General features: G+C 36.5%; 1 protein-coding gene across 2 annotated transcripts; it reads left to right on the top strand.

Moving 5' to 3' along the window:
• The first annotated feature begins 1,171 nt into the window (after positions 1 to 1,171).
• On the top strand, positions 1,172 to 14,772 carry LOC117299280. Of its 2 annotated transcripts, XM_033782765.1 has the most exons (6): positions 1,172 to 1,490; positions 8,373 to 8,580; positions 9,297 to 9,368; positions 10,748 to 10,996; positions 12,454 to 12,512; positions 13,282 to 14,772. In XM_033782765.1, the coding sequence occupies exons 2-5, from the start codon at positions 8,407 to 8,409 to the stop codon at positions 12,508 to 12,510; spliced, it is 552 nt and encodes a 183-aa protein (XP_033638656.1). In that variant the 5' UTR covers positions 1,172 to 1,490; positions 8,373 to 8,406; the 3' UTR covers positions 12,511 to 12,512; positions 13,282 to 14,772. The 2 variants fall into 2 exon arrangements, with proteins under 2 accessions (XP_033638656.1, XP_033638657.1); XM_033782766.1 differs by lacking the exon at positions 12,454 to 12,512 and having other exon boundaries at positions 1,174 to 1,490.

Below are 14,772 nucleotides of genomic sequence, written 5' to 3'. Positions count from 1 at the left end.
CCATAATACAATCATAATACACCCACCCCACACACCCACACGACGTTCATAGGACGCGTTGGCGCACCCAAACTTCATTTTTGTTTGCCTCTGAGTTCTTTGAAAACAGTTCACTCTGGTTTTATTTTGACACAGTGTCACTTTTTTTCGGTTCGTAATGTTGTCATTTCAATATTGAGGGTCACATGCTCCTAATGTATTGTTGTTTCTATGTTTGCTATGAAAATGAAACTAAAGTTCCACTTATTGCCGGGTTTTGGGAAAGAAGAAAAAAAAAACGGGGAAAAACCATGTCAAGCGCCTGTCATTAATTACGAAAAAAAGGAAGGAGGAGGGCTCCCACCCCCTAAAAGAAAATGGCCGCCCAACACCCTTTTAAAGACAACTGGCTGGCCTATTTTGAACTATTTTTGGTTTTGAGCGCCCAATATTATGTTAATTACCCCTTCTTTTTTTTATGCTATACTTTTTTTTTCTTTCTTTTTTACTGCAGCATCGTCCATCTTTTTGGGTGTCCTCTTTTTATTAGGAAATTATTTCGGAAAAGTTTCCGTATCACGCAACCACTTTTTCATTCGATATGAAATAATATAATATAATATAATATATCTAATTTTCCTCAATGAGATATCCCTATTTTGTAAAAAAAAATGTGAAAAAGTGGTGGTGCCATACGGAACTTATCCAAATCCGAGGGGGTTCAGTCTTGAAGTCTTTTAATAAGAGAGTAAGAAAGTAGGCAAACTTTTTCTCGGGAGCTGTTGCCCATACTAAATTATCAACAGTTCTCATTACTGAGTATCATGCTAAAAGGTAATAACAAAACGTGTCCATTAAGCAAAATGGCGTTTTTGGTCATTCATTCATGTTTCTAAAAGAGCCATCGTTTTCATAACTTAAACACAACAACAGAGGGTAACATAACTATATTAACAACACTTTACAAGAAACTCCCCAAAGCTCACCAAAATAATGTATTCATTTTGACCAAACTCCACGTATTGGTCACAGTTCCGCGTGACTGCGTCCCTTGTGTTTTTTGGCTATGAGTCACAAAGTTCACCGGTCTCTTATGGGGGCGCTGCACCAATGCAACACTAGCACACGCAACCCATCCGCCCCCTAAAAATCTTGTTACCTTTTCGGGTAAATACACCCCACAAAAAAAACTTTCATCGTCATCGCACTGTGCCATTGTGATCACGGGTATTTTGCACAACAAAGAGACTAGGCCTGGTACACACCACACCCTAGTGAAAGCTCTGAAGTGTTACATGAACCAATGAACCCACATACTTTAAATAACAATAGGCAAAACCTTGAAGCCAGTAAGCTCAAACCGTATAGCAGAACACTGGTACACTGCAAGGGCAATATTGTTGGCGTTTGAACGAGCTGTTGCGTGCGTGTTGAAAAATTTTGGGATCACCAAATTTCGTATCTTCATAATTTCTGATAGTGAAGCTTGTCTTGACTTCACCAAATCTTCGGTAAGTACAAATATAGATCTGTAGTTGGTATAATGAATGTTGATCAATTAATTTACTAGAACTTGATAGTGTGGAATGGGCGTAAAAATATTATGGTTTCATGTGTTTGAGATTTTGCGTTTTTCCAATTCAGCTCTTTTTGCTGTAGCATTATGGCGTGGGAATCAAATTACATTAGCAGTAAAGGCAGTATTGTTTGTATCTGCGTGAAAGTATCGCATGTTGACATACAACCTTGTCAATATAAACCAATGGTGTTGTTAGAGTAAAGACTGTGTGGGGTCAATTTTGGTGAATTACCTGCTTTGGGGGGTAGTGTGGCTAGACGTGCTGTGTGGTGATTGACAAAAACTGAACCATTGGAAATTCAAACCATCGAGGACAGAATTCTCCACGTCTGAACCGAATGGTGTATTGTGGGCGTTCCTTCACTGTGAATGTCGGTTAGGCTTGAACAAAAATAATAATGTCTTCATGTGTTTTTGTTGTAAAAACTTATTTTTGTTGTAAAAAAAATTATTAAAAATATTGCATCGTAACCATTAAATCACATTTCCAAGTGTAGTATACGGAAGAAAACATAGAACGGCTTTTATTATAAATGATGTAATATCGTTCCCTTTTCCTCTCTAAATCTGTGCTTTTTCGTAATCGTATTCACAGAATTATGTTTATTAGCAAATCAAAAGGGATAAATAAATTTGTGGGGAATTTGTCTGGGAAAGGTTTCCGTATGGCGCCACCACTTTTTCATTCGATAAGAAATAATATAGTATCTAATTTACCTCAATGAGATATCCCTTTTTGTAAAAATGAGTGAAAAGGTGGTGGCGCCATACGGAAAGTTATCCATAATTAGTTATTTTAACAAATTAATTAATATCCCTTCTGAGTTTTACAAGTTTTAATTTCGGGAATTAACTGAGATTAATTAGGTAATTGAGTGTTATTAGAATTGTGTGAGTTTTTATTTTTGCTCCGTTGCACTTTGTGGAAAGTATACGTCAGAACAACATGTATTTAGTGAGAGAGAAAAAAGGGTGTGGTTTGGGGAATTCTTTTTTACGTGACACATTCTCAAAAAAAGTCCATGGTCAAATTAATAAGTACTGTGGGCGCAGTTAGTTTCTTTTTTGAACTTTGTTCATAATGGCCGTTTGAAATTTTGAATAACAAAAGATTGACTTGTCATAGGCGCGTGGAATCACGAAGGTTCAACAATGCACTGGTTTGTTTATTACGTAATGGGGATAAACCGTCTGATTTCGGTTCGTGCTAATCTAATAAAAAAAACTTAAGTAGAAAGAATATTTTCTATAATTATGAATAATATTTTGGTATAATAATCCCGCTATAATTACTCTGACCATTAATGGTTCTATGCAGTAAGGGGGTTATATAGGCACAGAGAAAGGCGAGACATAGGCCTAAACCCCCCCCCCCCCCCTCCATTTTGTCTATTGTGCGCTCAGAATCTCAGGAATTCTTCAGTTTTTAAGAGGGTGTGAGTACAAGATGACAATAGTGTGTCACAGGCACTGGACACTGTATGAAAACTTACTTGGTAACGAGCAATGGAGACCACTTGATAGTAAACCACTTTGTGACAAACGGCTCCATTTGAAGTAGGGTAGTTTTTGAGAAAGAAGTAGTTTCTAATTGAAATGATATCGAGACCTCAGCAGCTCTGGTCTCCAATTCAAGCATCTGAAAGCGCAAAAAAAAACCTTTGGGGACATTCATATCATACTCATATATCCGGCAGTGTAAACGCCATAGTAGTTTTTGCGAGAGATGTAATTCTCACTCAAATAGAAAAATAATCAGGCCTGAAGCCTTTTATTAGGCATCTGAAAGTACACAAAAATGTGCAACAATGGCGTTTTTTTTTCATTGTTCGCTTTCAACTTCGATGACCATGCAATGAGTCAAAACAAAATTCACTGATTTGGTATTTTATGCATGTTGGGTGAGAATACTGGTCTTTGACAACTACTAAAGGTTTCCAGTACATTTAAACACCCCGGTGTTTAAAAGGTTGGCATGCAAACTCAAACATAACCTAAAGTATACACTCGGTGGCCATTGGAACCTTCCCTTGATGTCTAATAGATATAATGTATACAATAACATGTGAACATAATTTTACAAGGTGGTATTGAAGTTGAGATATTTTTTTCCCCAATATATTTGGAGCGGTTTATGTCCACGTTAACCGTAAATGAGAAATGTTTCATGCAGAAACGTTTCTCAGATTCAAATGTTTTTGAATCCCTCTCTCTAAAACCACGTTTCTTTGCTGGGAATTGTTTCCAAAATGTTATACATAATCAATAGTGGCAGTTCTTCTTATTAAGTAATTTTTTATTAAAATTAGTTTTTGGAGTAATTACCACAATACACAAAGGTTAAAGGCAGTGAACACTTTTGGTAATTACTCAAAATAATTATCATCATGAAACCTTTCTTGATTACAAGTAATGGGTAGAGGTTGATATAATAAAACATTGTGAGAAACAGCTCCCTCTGAAGTGACGTAGTTTTCGAGAAAGAAGTAATTTCCCACGAATTTGATTTCGAGACCTCAAGTTTAGAACTTGAGTTCTCGAAATCAAGCATCAGAAAGCACACAACTTCGTGTGACAAGGTTGTTTTTCTTTCATTATTATACCGCAACTTGGACGACCGATTGAGCTCAAATTTTCACAGGTTTGTTGTTTTATGCATATGTTGAGATACATCAGGTGAGAAGACTGGTCTTTGACAATTACCAATAGTGTCCACAGTCTTTAACAGACTTGGGGTTTTACAATAAAATTTACCGGAGCGGGATTTAAACCAACGACCTCCAAGTTAGTGTGCCGGCGCTCTTATCAAACTAAAGCTATCTTTATGGCCCTATAATGTTGGAGGTTTATCACTTGATTCATAAAGGTTAACATATTATTATTTCCATGAAACTGAAAGATAATGATGACAGAAAGCTTCACTTGATAATCCTGGGATCATCAATAAAGAGTTATTACACTTTCGGTAAACAATAAATTCTTATCACTGGGCCAGGCGTGTAGCATTCTTATCATAGTCCAAATATTGGGTCTTGCGTTACCATAACTCAATTAAAGTGCAAGAGATTAAATAATTTGAAGAAAAGAAGGGGGAGGTTCTAGCCAAATACACACACAGGCGGTAAGGGTTCAACCTGTTCACTTCAGAGCAGCAGTCCTTTTAAAGGCAGTGGACACCACTCGTAATTGGCAAAGACCAATATTCTCACTGGGGTAATCCCAACATTATGTATACATAACAAATGGCAAAGTTTTGACTTAGTTAGTCATCGAAGTTGCAAGAATAATGAAGGGAAAAAAACCTAGTTGTTACACAAATCCGTGTGCTTTCAGTAGCCTATTTTTAATGATATTTTAGTGAGAAATGACCTCTTCTCAAAAAATTCGTTACTTCAGAGGGAGCCGTTTCTCACAATGTTTTAAATCAACCGCTGTCCATTGCTCGTTACAAAGTAAGTTTTTCTGCTAACAATCAAATTCGCCAATAATGATTATCAACATTACAGCAAGACACTCTGCAATTCTTGGGTGTAACACATGACGTTGAAAGAACATAAGTCCTATATAACTCGTCCTCATTGTGCTGGCATAGGAAACTGAAAGTCCGCCTGGGAACATTATCTTTCCACACAAAAACACTTGAATTCGAGCCCAAAATGCTAAGCATTTTTTGTCTCACCTTCCATTGAACTTTTATATTGACGTTATCGAAGTTATTTTCAAAACAATGTTTTCTGAAAGTTCACATCAGATCGACCTTTTGTGTATACGGGATTTTTTCTGTCTCCCACGTCGACAGGGAAACCTTAGTCTACCACATAATATATTGGTCACTTTTCACACAGGAGCAATTTAGCAAGGGTCCCTTGCTAAATTGTACCAAGGCTGTGAAATTTTACAAAGTGTACCTCTTATTAGAAATCCATTGTTGGGTACCTTCCTCCATGGTTGCAGCGGCCAATGTCTCTTGAACTAACCATAATTCATAAGCGAAAGCAAGGTATATCTGTGTATATTTACGAACTGTTAATACGTCATGTCACTGCCAAGTTTATAGACAATGTTCAAATGTAATATTGTGCATGAACATACTCCCTGGGGCAACGTCACAGAGCGTGACACTTTAACCTAGGAAGAACGGTCTCTAGCCCTAGAGACGTCCATATCGGTGTATAAGTAGACTTGTGGACAAGTCGTTCATTGATGTCTGTCGCAGTGGTACTGAAACGGCTCTCTCTAGTATCTCAACTATCTCGCAAGACTACTGCTCGGCGCAAGACTATTATACTGCGCTCACGACTATCCGGTCCCATCCGGGAGAGCTATAGACCTTTATTATGGTGCAGCCATCTTCACTTTTTCCCATTGATATCAATGTTACCAAACCGAGGCTGGAAGAACAAAATAGTCTGGTTCCTATTTGCAAAATGATTATAGTAGCATTCATTATTGTTATTCCATACGAGGGACATGACCAAGATGGAGGCAGAATGATAAAGGTCTATAGTCTCGTGCAAATCAGTACCTCGCTTAGTTGATGAGAGAGTGCCGTTTTGCCGTCAACACAATATACACTAACGACTTGTCCACACGTCTACATGTATATCAACAACAGAGGCTATAGGATATCCTGTTGTGGGTACGTTGCATACTTTGGTTAGATTTTGGGGTCGATTTCCCACCGTCGGAAGTACTGATGTACCTTCGAGGGCGAGAATTAGTTCCCACACCGTGTGATTTGTGTTGGGCGCCAAGGTCAAATTTAGTTTTGTGGTGCGTTCATTTTCCAATTATAGATCAGTGTCCACATACAAGTTTTGGGAAACAAATTTTCTAACCTCACGCGGGGGAAACGGTGTAAAATTGCTGGGAAATTCAACGCCAATTGCATTTGGAGGGTCTAAACTACAGTGACATTTTAGAACTTTTAACGTGAGTTTAGAGACTTGTGTTTTCTTGTATTTTCTGGGAAAACTTGAAACACAAAAGCGTGGACGGTCTCTCCACCACTGTGATTATAATTCCCTTGCGGTTAACTATTGGTATTATTGGTATATTATTATTATGTATTTTCCTTGAAAAAAACTTTGGGAACACAAAAGCTTGAAGTATCATACATTTTCCATTGAGTGGTAAACTATAACGTGTATTGGTGTTTGACATTTCTATGATATTGTGCAGCAGTCACAACCAACGACTGTTTCATTATTGAGGTCAATGGATGACCTTGCCCTGCCGTGACGACACTCCGGGTCAGGGACACCCAACGGCTGTTCGAGGGTCTTCACAAACTCTTGGCAATTGTTTAAAAAAAAAATCCATTCGTCGAACGTTACGCATTCTTTCCATTGTGACGTTTTCCGGTAAAGTGAATACGGCCTCTGATAAAAAAAATGATTTAAGTTATTTGAACGGGTCAATGGACACTCAATATGAAGACATTTTTACGATAACAATTTAAAGGAACACGTTGCCTGGGATCGGTCGAGTTGGTCTTTGAAAAGCATTCTGATGTTGTAAAAGTAGAATTCAATGATCTACACAAATATGCCTCGAAATTGCGTGGTTTTCTTTTTACCTCGTCCACTTGCACCGTCGGCCATTTATGGGAGTCAAAATTTTGACTCCCATAATGGCCGACCGTGATAGTTCGCGACGTAAAAGGAAAACCGTGCAATTTTGATTAATACTTGTGTGGATCATTATATTCTACTTTTAAAACATCTGTCTAACAATATGCATTTCATAACAAACGTTTTCAAACGCTTTTTATAGACCAACTCGTCCGATCCAAGGGCAATGTATTCCTTTAAGGGTAAAGTAAAACCTTTCCCAGGGAAAAAAATCCAAATGAATCCCATTGAGTCCCATTGATATTTTGAATGGGATTCCATTGTTTTAATAGGATTCAAATGGGCTACCCTGTGGATCCCATCAATCAAACGGTTGCAAAAACAAGCATTGTAATAGCAAAACTGCGTGGTTGAACAAGTTTAAACCATTGAACTTCGTAACGAATTAAAAGTCTCAAAAAAAGAAGAGAAAAATAAAAGAAATAATAAATCCATATATGGATTGTTTCCGGTGCAATGCATTTCACAAAAATAATTTTTCTTTCGATGCCCAATAAATTCCTCTCCTTCATCGGTGCGTGAACAGGTTGAAATTCAATGGGGAAATTCAGTCATTTTCCCCCATGCTAATCTGTGACTCAGGGCCCTTTTGGTTTTCATTCAAACTTTGTATTGAACCTTGTGTGTGACATTTTTCTTTTGAGTTGTACTTGTTAGTTGTTCAAAAGGAAATTTATAAAGACTTGTTGTGTACAACTTTAGGTGTGAAACCGCTAGAGTTGTTTTGGTGGAGAAAAATGCCTGTGGTGGCATAATGCCTTTATGTCTCCTTTTTATTTTTAAATGCTTTTAAAGAATGCATTTTAAATCTTTACAATTAAAGGAGTTCTACGTAACGTTGTTTATAGTTTATTGTGAATTTTGGTAGTGCCTTATAAGTTGGCATTGTTTTATACAGTTGTATGGTGTTCATGCACCCGTCTTGGGCATTTTGGCTTCGATTTCAATTTTGCTCATGTTATTTTTTTTTTATTTCATTTAATGAAAGAAAAAGTAAAATAGTCAACTTCGATGACAGCTCTCCGTTACTCGTTACCAATAAGGGTTTATACTTATAATTATGTGCCTTTAAAGAGTTTGATTGGTTGATACAATTGTTTTATTTTATATTATTATTATTATTATTATTATTATTATTTTTTAATTTGTTTTCTTCTTCCCTTTTTTCTTTTTTTCTGCAGTGTTAAAAGCTTGAAAAAACTTTCGTCAGCCACCATGCAACTCTCAACCAAGAAATGCATCCTGACCTACTCTGGGGCAGTTATGTTTGCCTTCGGCTTCACTCTTATATCGGTCGGGAAAGATTATTTCAACTTGCCTTATAGTGCATCGGCCAGTTATGATCCGCCGAAGGTTGTGCGGGCTATCCCCCATTGGTGTGGAGTACTGGTAAGTAGGGGTTCATCCCACTAAAAACTCTCTTAAAGGGAAGGTACACTATTGGTAATTGTCAAAGACCAGTGTTCGCACTTGGTGTATTACATCATAAGCATAACATAACAAGCGTGTGAAAATTTGGGCTCAATCGGTCGTCGAAGTTGCGAGAAAATAATGAAAGAAAAAACACCCTTGTTGGACGAATTTGTGTGCTTTCAGATAGAAATAAAAGACTCATATCTAGAAGTCTTTTATTATTTTATTGAGAAATTACCTCTTTCTCAAAATCTTTGCTACTTCAGAGGGAGCTGTTTCTCAACTTATATATAAAATAACAAACCTGCGGAAATTTAGGCCCAATCGGTCATCGGAGTCGGGAGAAAATAACGGGAAACCCCACCATTGTTTCCCCACAGTTTCGCCGTGTCATAACATGTGTTTAAAATAAATCCGTAATTCTCGCTATCGAGAGAGAATTTGATATTGTTTTAATGTTTTCTCAAAAAGTAAAGCATTTCATTCACGGAATAACATTTCAAGGGAAGTCGTTCACCATTACCTTCTGTAAACCCTGTAAATTATTTGTAAATCTGTGAACTTCTAATTTGTTTCTGTACCGAAAGTGTATAATGGCTTTAACATACACGGTGTACATTGGTAAAACCAAAATGAATTTCAATGTGTATGAATGTTATAAATAAAACAATTACTTCTGTTTCCGTTTACAGCTTATACTGTTGGGTGCCAGGAACTTCACCTTTGGTCTTGCCCAGTGGAAATATGGAATGAACTGCTGTGGTGTAAGTCGAAATATTAATACAATAAAAAATACAGATTTGTTTTCCTCAATCTGGGCCCAATTTCATAAAGCTGCTTCAATAAGCACACAAAAAGAAGCTAAGCATAACAAAAATATGCTTACCAGAATGGTTAGCAGCTTAACTACCATGTGTACAATTTGTCACTAGTATCCCGCTCGTTTATGCTAAGCAATATTTTCTGCTTAAGCAGCTGTATGATATTTTTTTTTTTTTTTTTTTTTTTTTTTTTTTTTGCAATTTAATCAAATTTATTATTATTATTAATTATTATTATTAATTAACATTTATTTCATCGTTGCCCATTCATCTTACAATACATAGATTAATATTACATTCAGTTACACAATAACATGTTTATGATAAAGTAGGCTATTACAATGTATACGCAATATAAATAATAGATTAACAACAATTTTATATGTAATAAGCGGTTGGACAACAATTAGGTTCAGGTGAAGCCGTGGCTTTTGTTCCTTAACCTATGGACAGACGAACACAAAAAAAAAAAAAAAAAAAAAAAAACAGCACCAGCACATATTGTACAGACAATAGACTTGACAGACAAACACAACAATGGCTAATGTAAGGTGTGTTGAAAGATAACATAACCTAGGCAATGCAGAAACAGTCATAATCTATGAATATCGATCAAGTAGTTGCTTTTTCAAATTTCTTGTAAAGACAGGTAGAGTAATTGATGTTTTAATTGAGTTACTCAGACCATTCCAGAACCCAACTCCACGCTGAACAAAACTCTTTTGGTATAATGATGTTCTTTGGCGGGAAACGAACAAATTTGTCTTTGCAGTACTTCGAGTATTATATGAATGGACTTTTGAAGTTAAAGTGAAAAATGAACTAAAACAGCTTGGTAATGCGTTAGTCATAAATTTATACATGACTAACGCATTACCAAGCTGTTTTATTCGGCACAGGAGTACCTCGAGCAAAGGCAGCATGCCTGGGAATTACAGGGAGGTCGGTAACTCGGGCTTTGGTTTTGTCCCACAATAATTTCCATATTTTTTTGCTGTCTCGATCATTTAAGGAACACGTTGCCTTGGATTGGACGAGTTGGTCTATAAAAAGCGTCTGTAGCCGTTTGTTATGAAATGCATAATGGTTGGAAAGATGTTTTAAACGTAGAATCACTGATCCACACAAATTTGCCACGAACTTGCGTGGTTTTCCTTTGTAATACTTTGCTAACTAACACGGTCGGCCATTTATGGGAGTCGAAAATTTGTCTCCCAGAAATGATGGCCGACCGTGTTAGTCGACAAGGTAAAAGGAAAACCGTGCAATTGAGAAATATTCCACTCTACCATTTTTAATCTGGATTCTTTTTTTATTTTCAGAATGGCGCTTGTGAGGTCATCTTCGTCAACTTTATGTCTCTACTAGTCTCCCTTGCAGCCGTTGGTGTGTCGGTGTATTCATCCTATTCATACCTGACGCTCTTGTCGGTAGATAATGCTATTTCTAATCCTGGTCCGGAGTTTGTGCTGCTCATCAGCATGTGGTTCATGGGACTGATCAGCGCCATCTTGTCGTTGCTATCCATGTGTGCAGGCTGCCTCCCTGTCGGATCCACGGAAATGGACGAGGTAAAGTTGTTTTTTTAATGGTATGGTGACAACTATCAATCACAAGGGGGCGCTACACATTATGGTTGACCTTTAACCGGGGTTCAATTGTTCAAGTATTTTTCACATTATACTTTAATATGTATTGAAAAGGCTAGTTTACCACATGGGAAAATACAGATATTATACAATTATAATTATATATATATCTTTTCAGTAGTATTTTGAATGAGTTGTCTCCAAAATACCACTATAATTTATTCTCAACCTAGTAGGAACCAAAGTAATTGATTTTAAAGTATTGATAAATCAGAAAAAATGTACTTGTACGTGTATAATAGTGAAGCTGAACGACCAATAGTCCAGCGCCCTCTAGTGTTTTGAATTCGGTAACGGCTGCAATTGTTGTTGTTCTAAGTATGTTTTCACTGTGAAATCAAAATAATGGGTGCTTAACATGAACATGGTGAATCTCATATTCAGACTTTGTTTTCAGATTAAAAGTCTTCCACACTTTCAAGAAATGCTAAAACTGATAATAATATAACAACATCCTTTTCTTTTGACCAACTCGCACCTGTTATCTCCATAATACATGTATAATCCTTTTCCCAAACAGTGTATTTAAATTAATCTGAAAAATCTTTCGAAAATACTGAAAAAAATTAAACTGGCACAATGTTTGTTATCACATATCGACAGAATCAAATTAATATCTCAGGGTGTTAAAATATCCCGGCACCGTTGGAAGAAGTTGGTGTTTTGTAACACCTTAATGGTGTAAAAAATTCTTATTTTTAAAGATTTTCAACACCCATTGTGTCAGTTTTAACACCCACGTTTTGTTGGTATCTTGACAACAACACCAATGGTGTCAAATTTAATACCCTGTTTTATGCAGTGTGGTGGTTTTCTAATTAACCTTATGCACATGAAGTCATTTAAGTAGGGTGCCCATGAGACCAAAAAGAGGCTGTTCATTGGCCGATCATGTGCGCCATTGACAAATCGGTGTATTTCCATTGGTTAAGCTTGATGACGTCAATGCATAATGTCTTTTATCAACAAAACTCTTCCACCATTTCAAACCTTTTCCACACCTTTTCTTTCACATTTTCTATTTCTGTGAATGTCTGTGGTCGGCGTGGCAGGAGATTCTGTCCCTCATATGACAAACTGTGTACAAACTTCTTCTGATAGCGCCCTCTTTTGAATCATCCTCCTTCAGCCCCCAACAATTTTCCTTATTGAGGACAGAATTTCCGTCAGACAAATTTCCCTCGGGGACACCGGGATTAACAAAGTGTACATAAAACCCATCCATCCGCCATTTTTGTTTGCTGCCATCTTACTCCGTTTCGTTGCTTAAAGCAAACACTTTTCAAGCTGGTGCAAACAAAAAACACATTGATGAGTCACACACATTTATGCAAATTAACCCTTGCCTGACGTCATGATTGTCATCCTATCCTTTACAGGAAGGGCTTGAAATGCAGCAGTACGGGCATGATAACACACAGTTCAACAAGTACTAGAGGTGAGAGGTCAAAGATCACAGTGGCATCACCCTTGACCCTTATCCCCCTTATACTGACCTTTCATAGAATGGCAATGTAAATTTGACACCCTTTTCACCCGATCTATACTTTGTGTTGTGAAGTAAAAGCTAACAACCTTCTATTCTTTCGTTGCTATTCTGTGAAGATAAATTCCCAACCTCGATCCCAAGTATGTTGCCATCATGTCTATACCCTTTCCTGTTTTTGTTTTAACTGCCTCTTCTATTTAACACTTAATTTAATTATTCTCTGTTTGGTGTCTGGTGCCTATTAAACCTCAATCACTTTGCAAAAAGAAAAACATTCAACTGTAAAAAATAACTTAACACAACTCTAGCCTCTCTGCTCATGGTAAAGTTGGTCCACCATTTTAAAACTATTCAATTGCACGTACACTAGCTGCATGTAGTTGGTCGCCGAAAGCTGGCAATACATGTACATCACCTCGGACCAATCAATACACTGTACACATACATGGAAAGCTTACGTCACAGCATGTTTTAGCCAATGAAATCATTGGGTCTGTCAGACCAGTGTCTGTCTTTATCATTGCACATAAAGTCAGTGGAATAGACTTCGTGTATACATGTACACGAATGCAAGTTTGCACTCTTTAACCTCACAACATTGGTGGCGTGTGCAGATGATGGAGAGGGATGCACTTATACAATTGTTGTTTTCAAAATGAGCACTGTACTTTAAAAATTTTGTTTGATTCCTTTTTATTTATTTCTGTTTTATCGTCAGGTTGAAGGAGGTTATTAAAACGTCATCGTAGCGCGCAGTACCCGGAGTATAAAACAACACTGAAAATGTATCCAAACGTGCGTTGTGTAGCAATACATCTGCATTTTTACAATAATTATTGTTAGTTTATTTTTGCCCCATCCCAAGTCTTTAAAAGTGTTGCCCTCTTTTTGAGACTGCGCAAGCATTGCTCTTATTCGAAAGATTTGCTTCGTGAAAGTGCGCAATTTGTTACATGCACATGTTAATGAAAACAATAATACCTTGAAAACACATGGTTGGCAAGAATGTTTAACTCTCTACATGTGATTTATATTCATAGCTCCAAATTCACAGAGCTGCTTAACAGTTTTCCTTTTTAGTAATAACTAGCAGGAAACCAGTGACAAATGGCACATCCTTATCCCTGTTCTGGCAGGTTATATGCTGATTTTATTTTGTTGGTGCTGAGCAAATTTGTATCTACTAAGTAAAAGTAAGCAGGATACCAGTCACAAATGGTACAAGTCAAATGGTAGTTTGGGCTGGTTATGTAATTCTGCTAATGTTTTGTGCTTGGTTAACCTTTGTGCCTACGCAGTTCTACTTAGACCCAAATACTGCATGATTTTATGTGTACAAAATAATTATACTTTTGAGGTAAACACTTGCATTACTCGTCATTACCTTTTTATCAATGAGAGAAACTATTTTTATCACCATTATGTACATTTTTGAACTGAGTAATTACCAAGAAACGTGTGTCCCATAATAAAAAAACTCCCTTTCAAGATGAAAAAAAGCAAAGAGGATTAGAAAAGTAGGCCTACTTAAACGAAATTGTTTCTATTTTTTTCTCGCTCACGATTTATAAGTGAGGATGTTATAATGTAATTTGTATTCATAATGAAATACTAGGGAAAATTATAAAATGATGGTATTTGTATATAAAGTGTAAACAAGTAGTGATTTTTAGTCTTTTTAATAATGTTTCTTAGATGTACTTGATTTTCAATACTTTTTATACAATGATCAAATTTGTTTTTCCTTTTTCCCCAATCATTTATTTCTAGTTTTTTGTAAATCATATACCATTTCTTAGTATTTAGTTTTGTATTTAAAGTAAACGCTTCGTTATTAAATTGTGTAAGTTATCAAGTAATTTTTATACAAACATATACATGTATAATCGTTAAGGTGTATGATCTTTTTTTAGCTATACATGTACACTCTTGCAACTCAAGTTACATCCTTTGGGGTCAAAGGTTACGCGTCAGCTTCCGGTTGAACTTGAACGTTACAAGATTTTAGTCGTTGGATTCAAATCAAAGAATCACTGTGACCCTAAATGGATTAACTTTGACTGACAGAAGGTTAAACTTTTCTTTAGTGCACAACTTCAGGGTGCTGTTTTTAAAAAGCAAAAAAAGTTTGTATTTTTATCAGGGTGTTTCTGGTACGTTATAACAAAAATGTGAAGAAATAAAACAGTAACCATTGCAGGTCAGTACA

This window comes from Asterias rubens, chromosome 14 (assembly GCF_902459465.1).
Source record: "Asterias rubens chromosome 14, eAstRub1.3, whole genome shotgun sequence".
Classification (NCBI taxonomy): Eukaryota; Metazoa; Echinodermata; class Asteroidea; order Forcipulatida; family Asteriidae; genus Asterias; species Asterias rubens.
This window is presented reverse-complemented; position numbering and strand designations above follow the sequence as displayed.

Coding starts and splice junctions, on each gene's coding strand:
- LOC117299280 (XM_033782765.1), top strand. CDS start 8,407: ATGCAACTCTCAACCAAGAAATGCATCCTGACCTACTCTGGGGCAGTT. Junction 8,581..9,296: donor CCCATTGGTGTGGAGTACTG/GTAAGTAGGGGT, acceptor TTCCGTTTACAG/CTTATACTGTTGGGTGCCAG. Junction 9,369..10,747: donor ATGGAATGAACTGCTGTGGT/GTAAGTCGAAAT, acceptor TTTTATTTTCAG/AATGGCGCTTGTGAGGTCAT.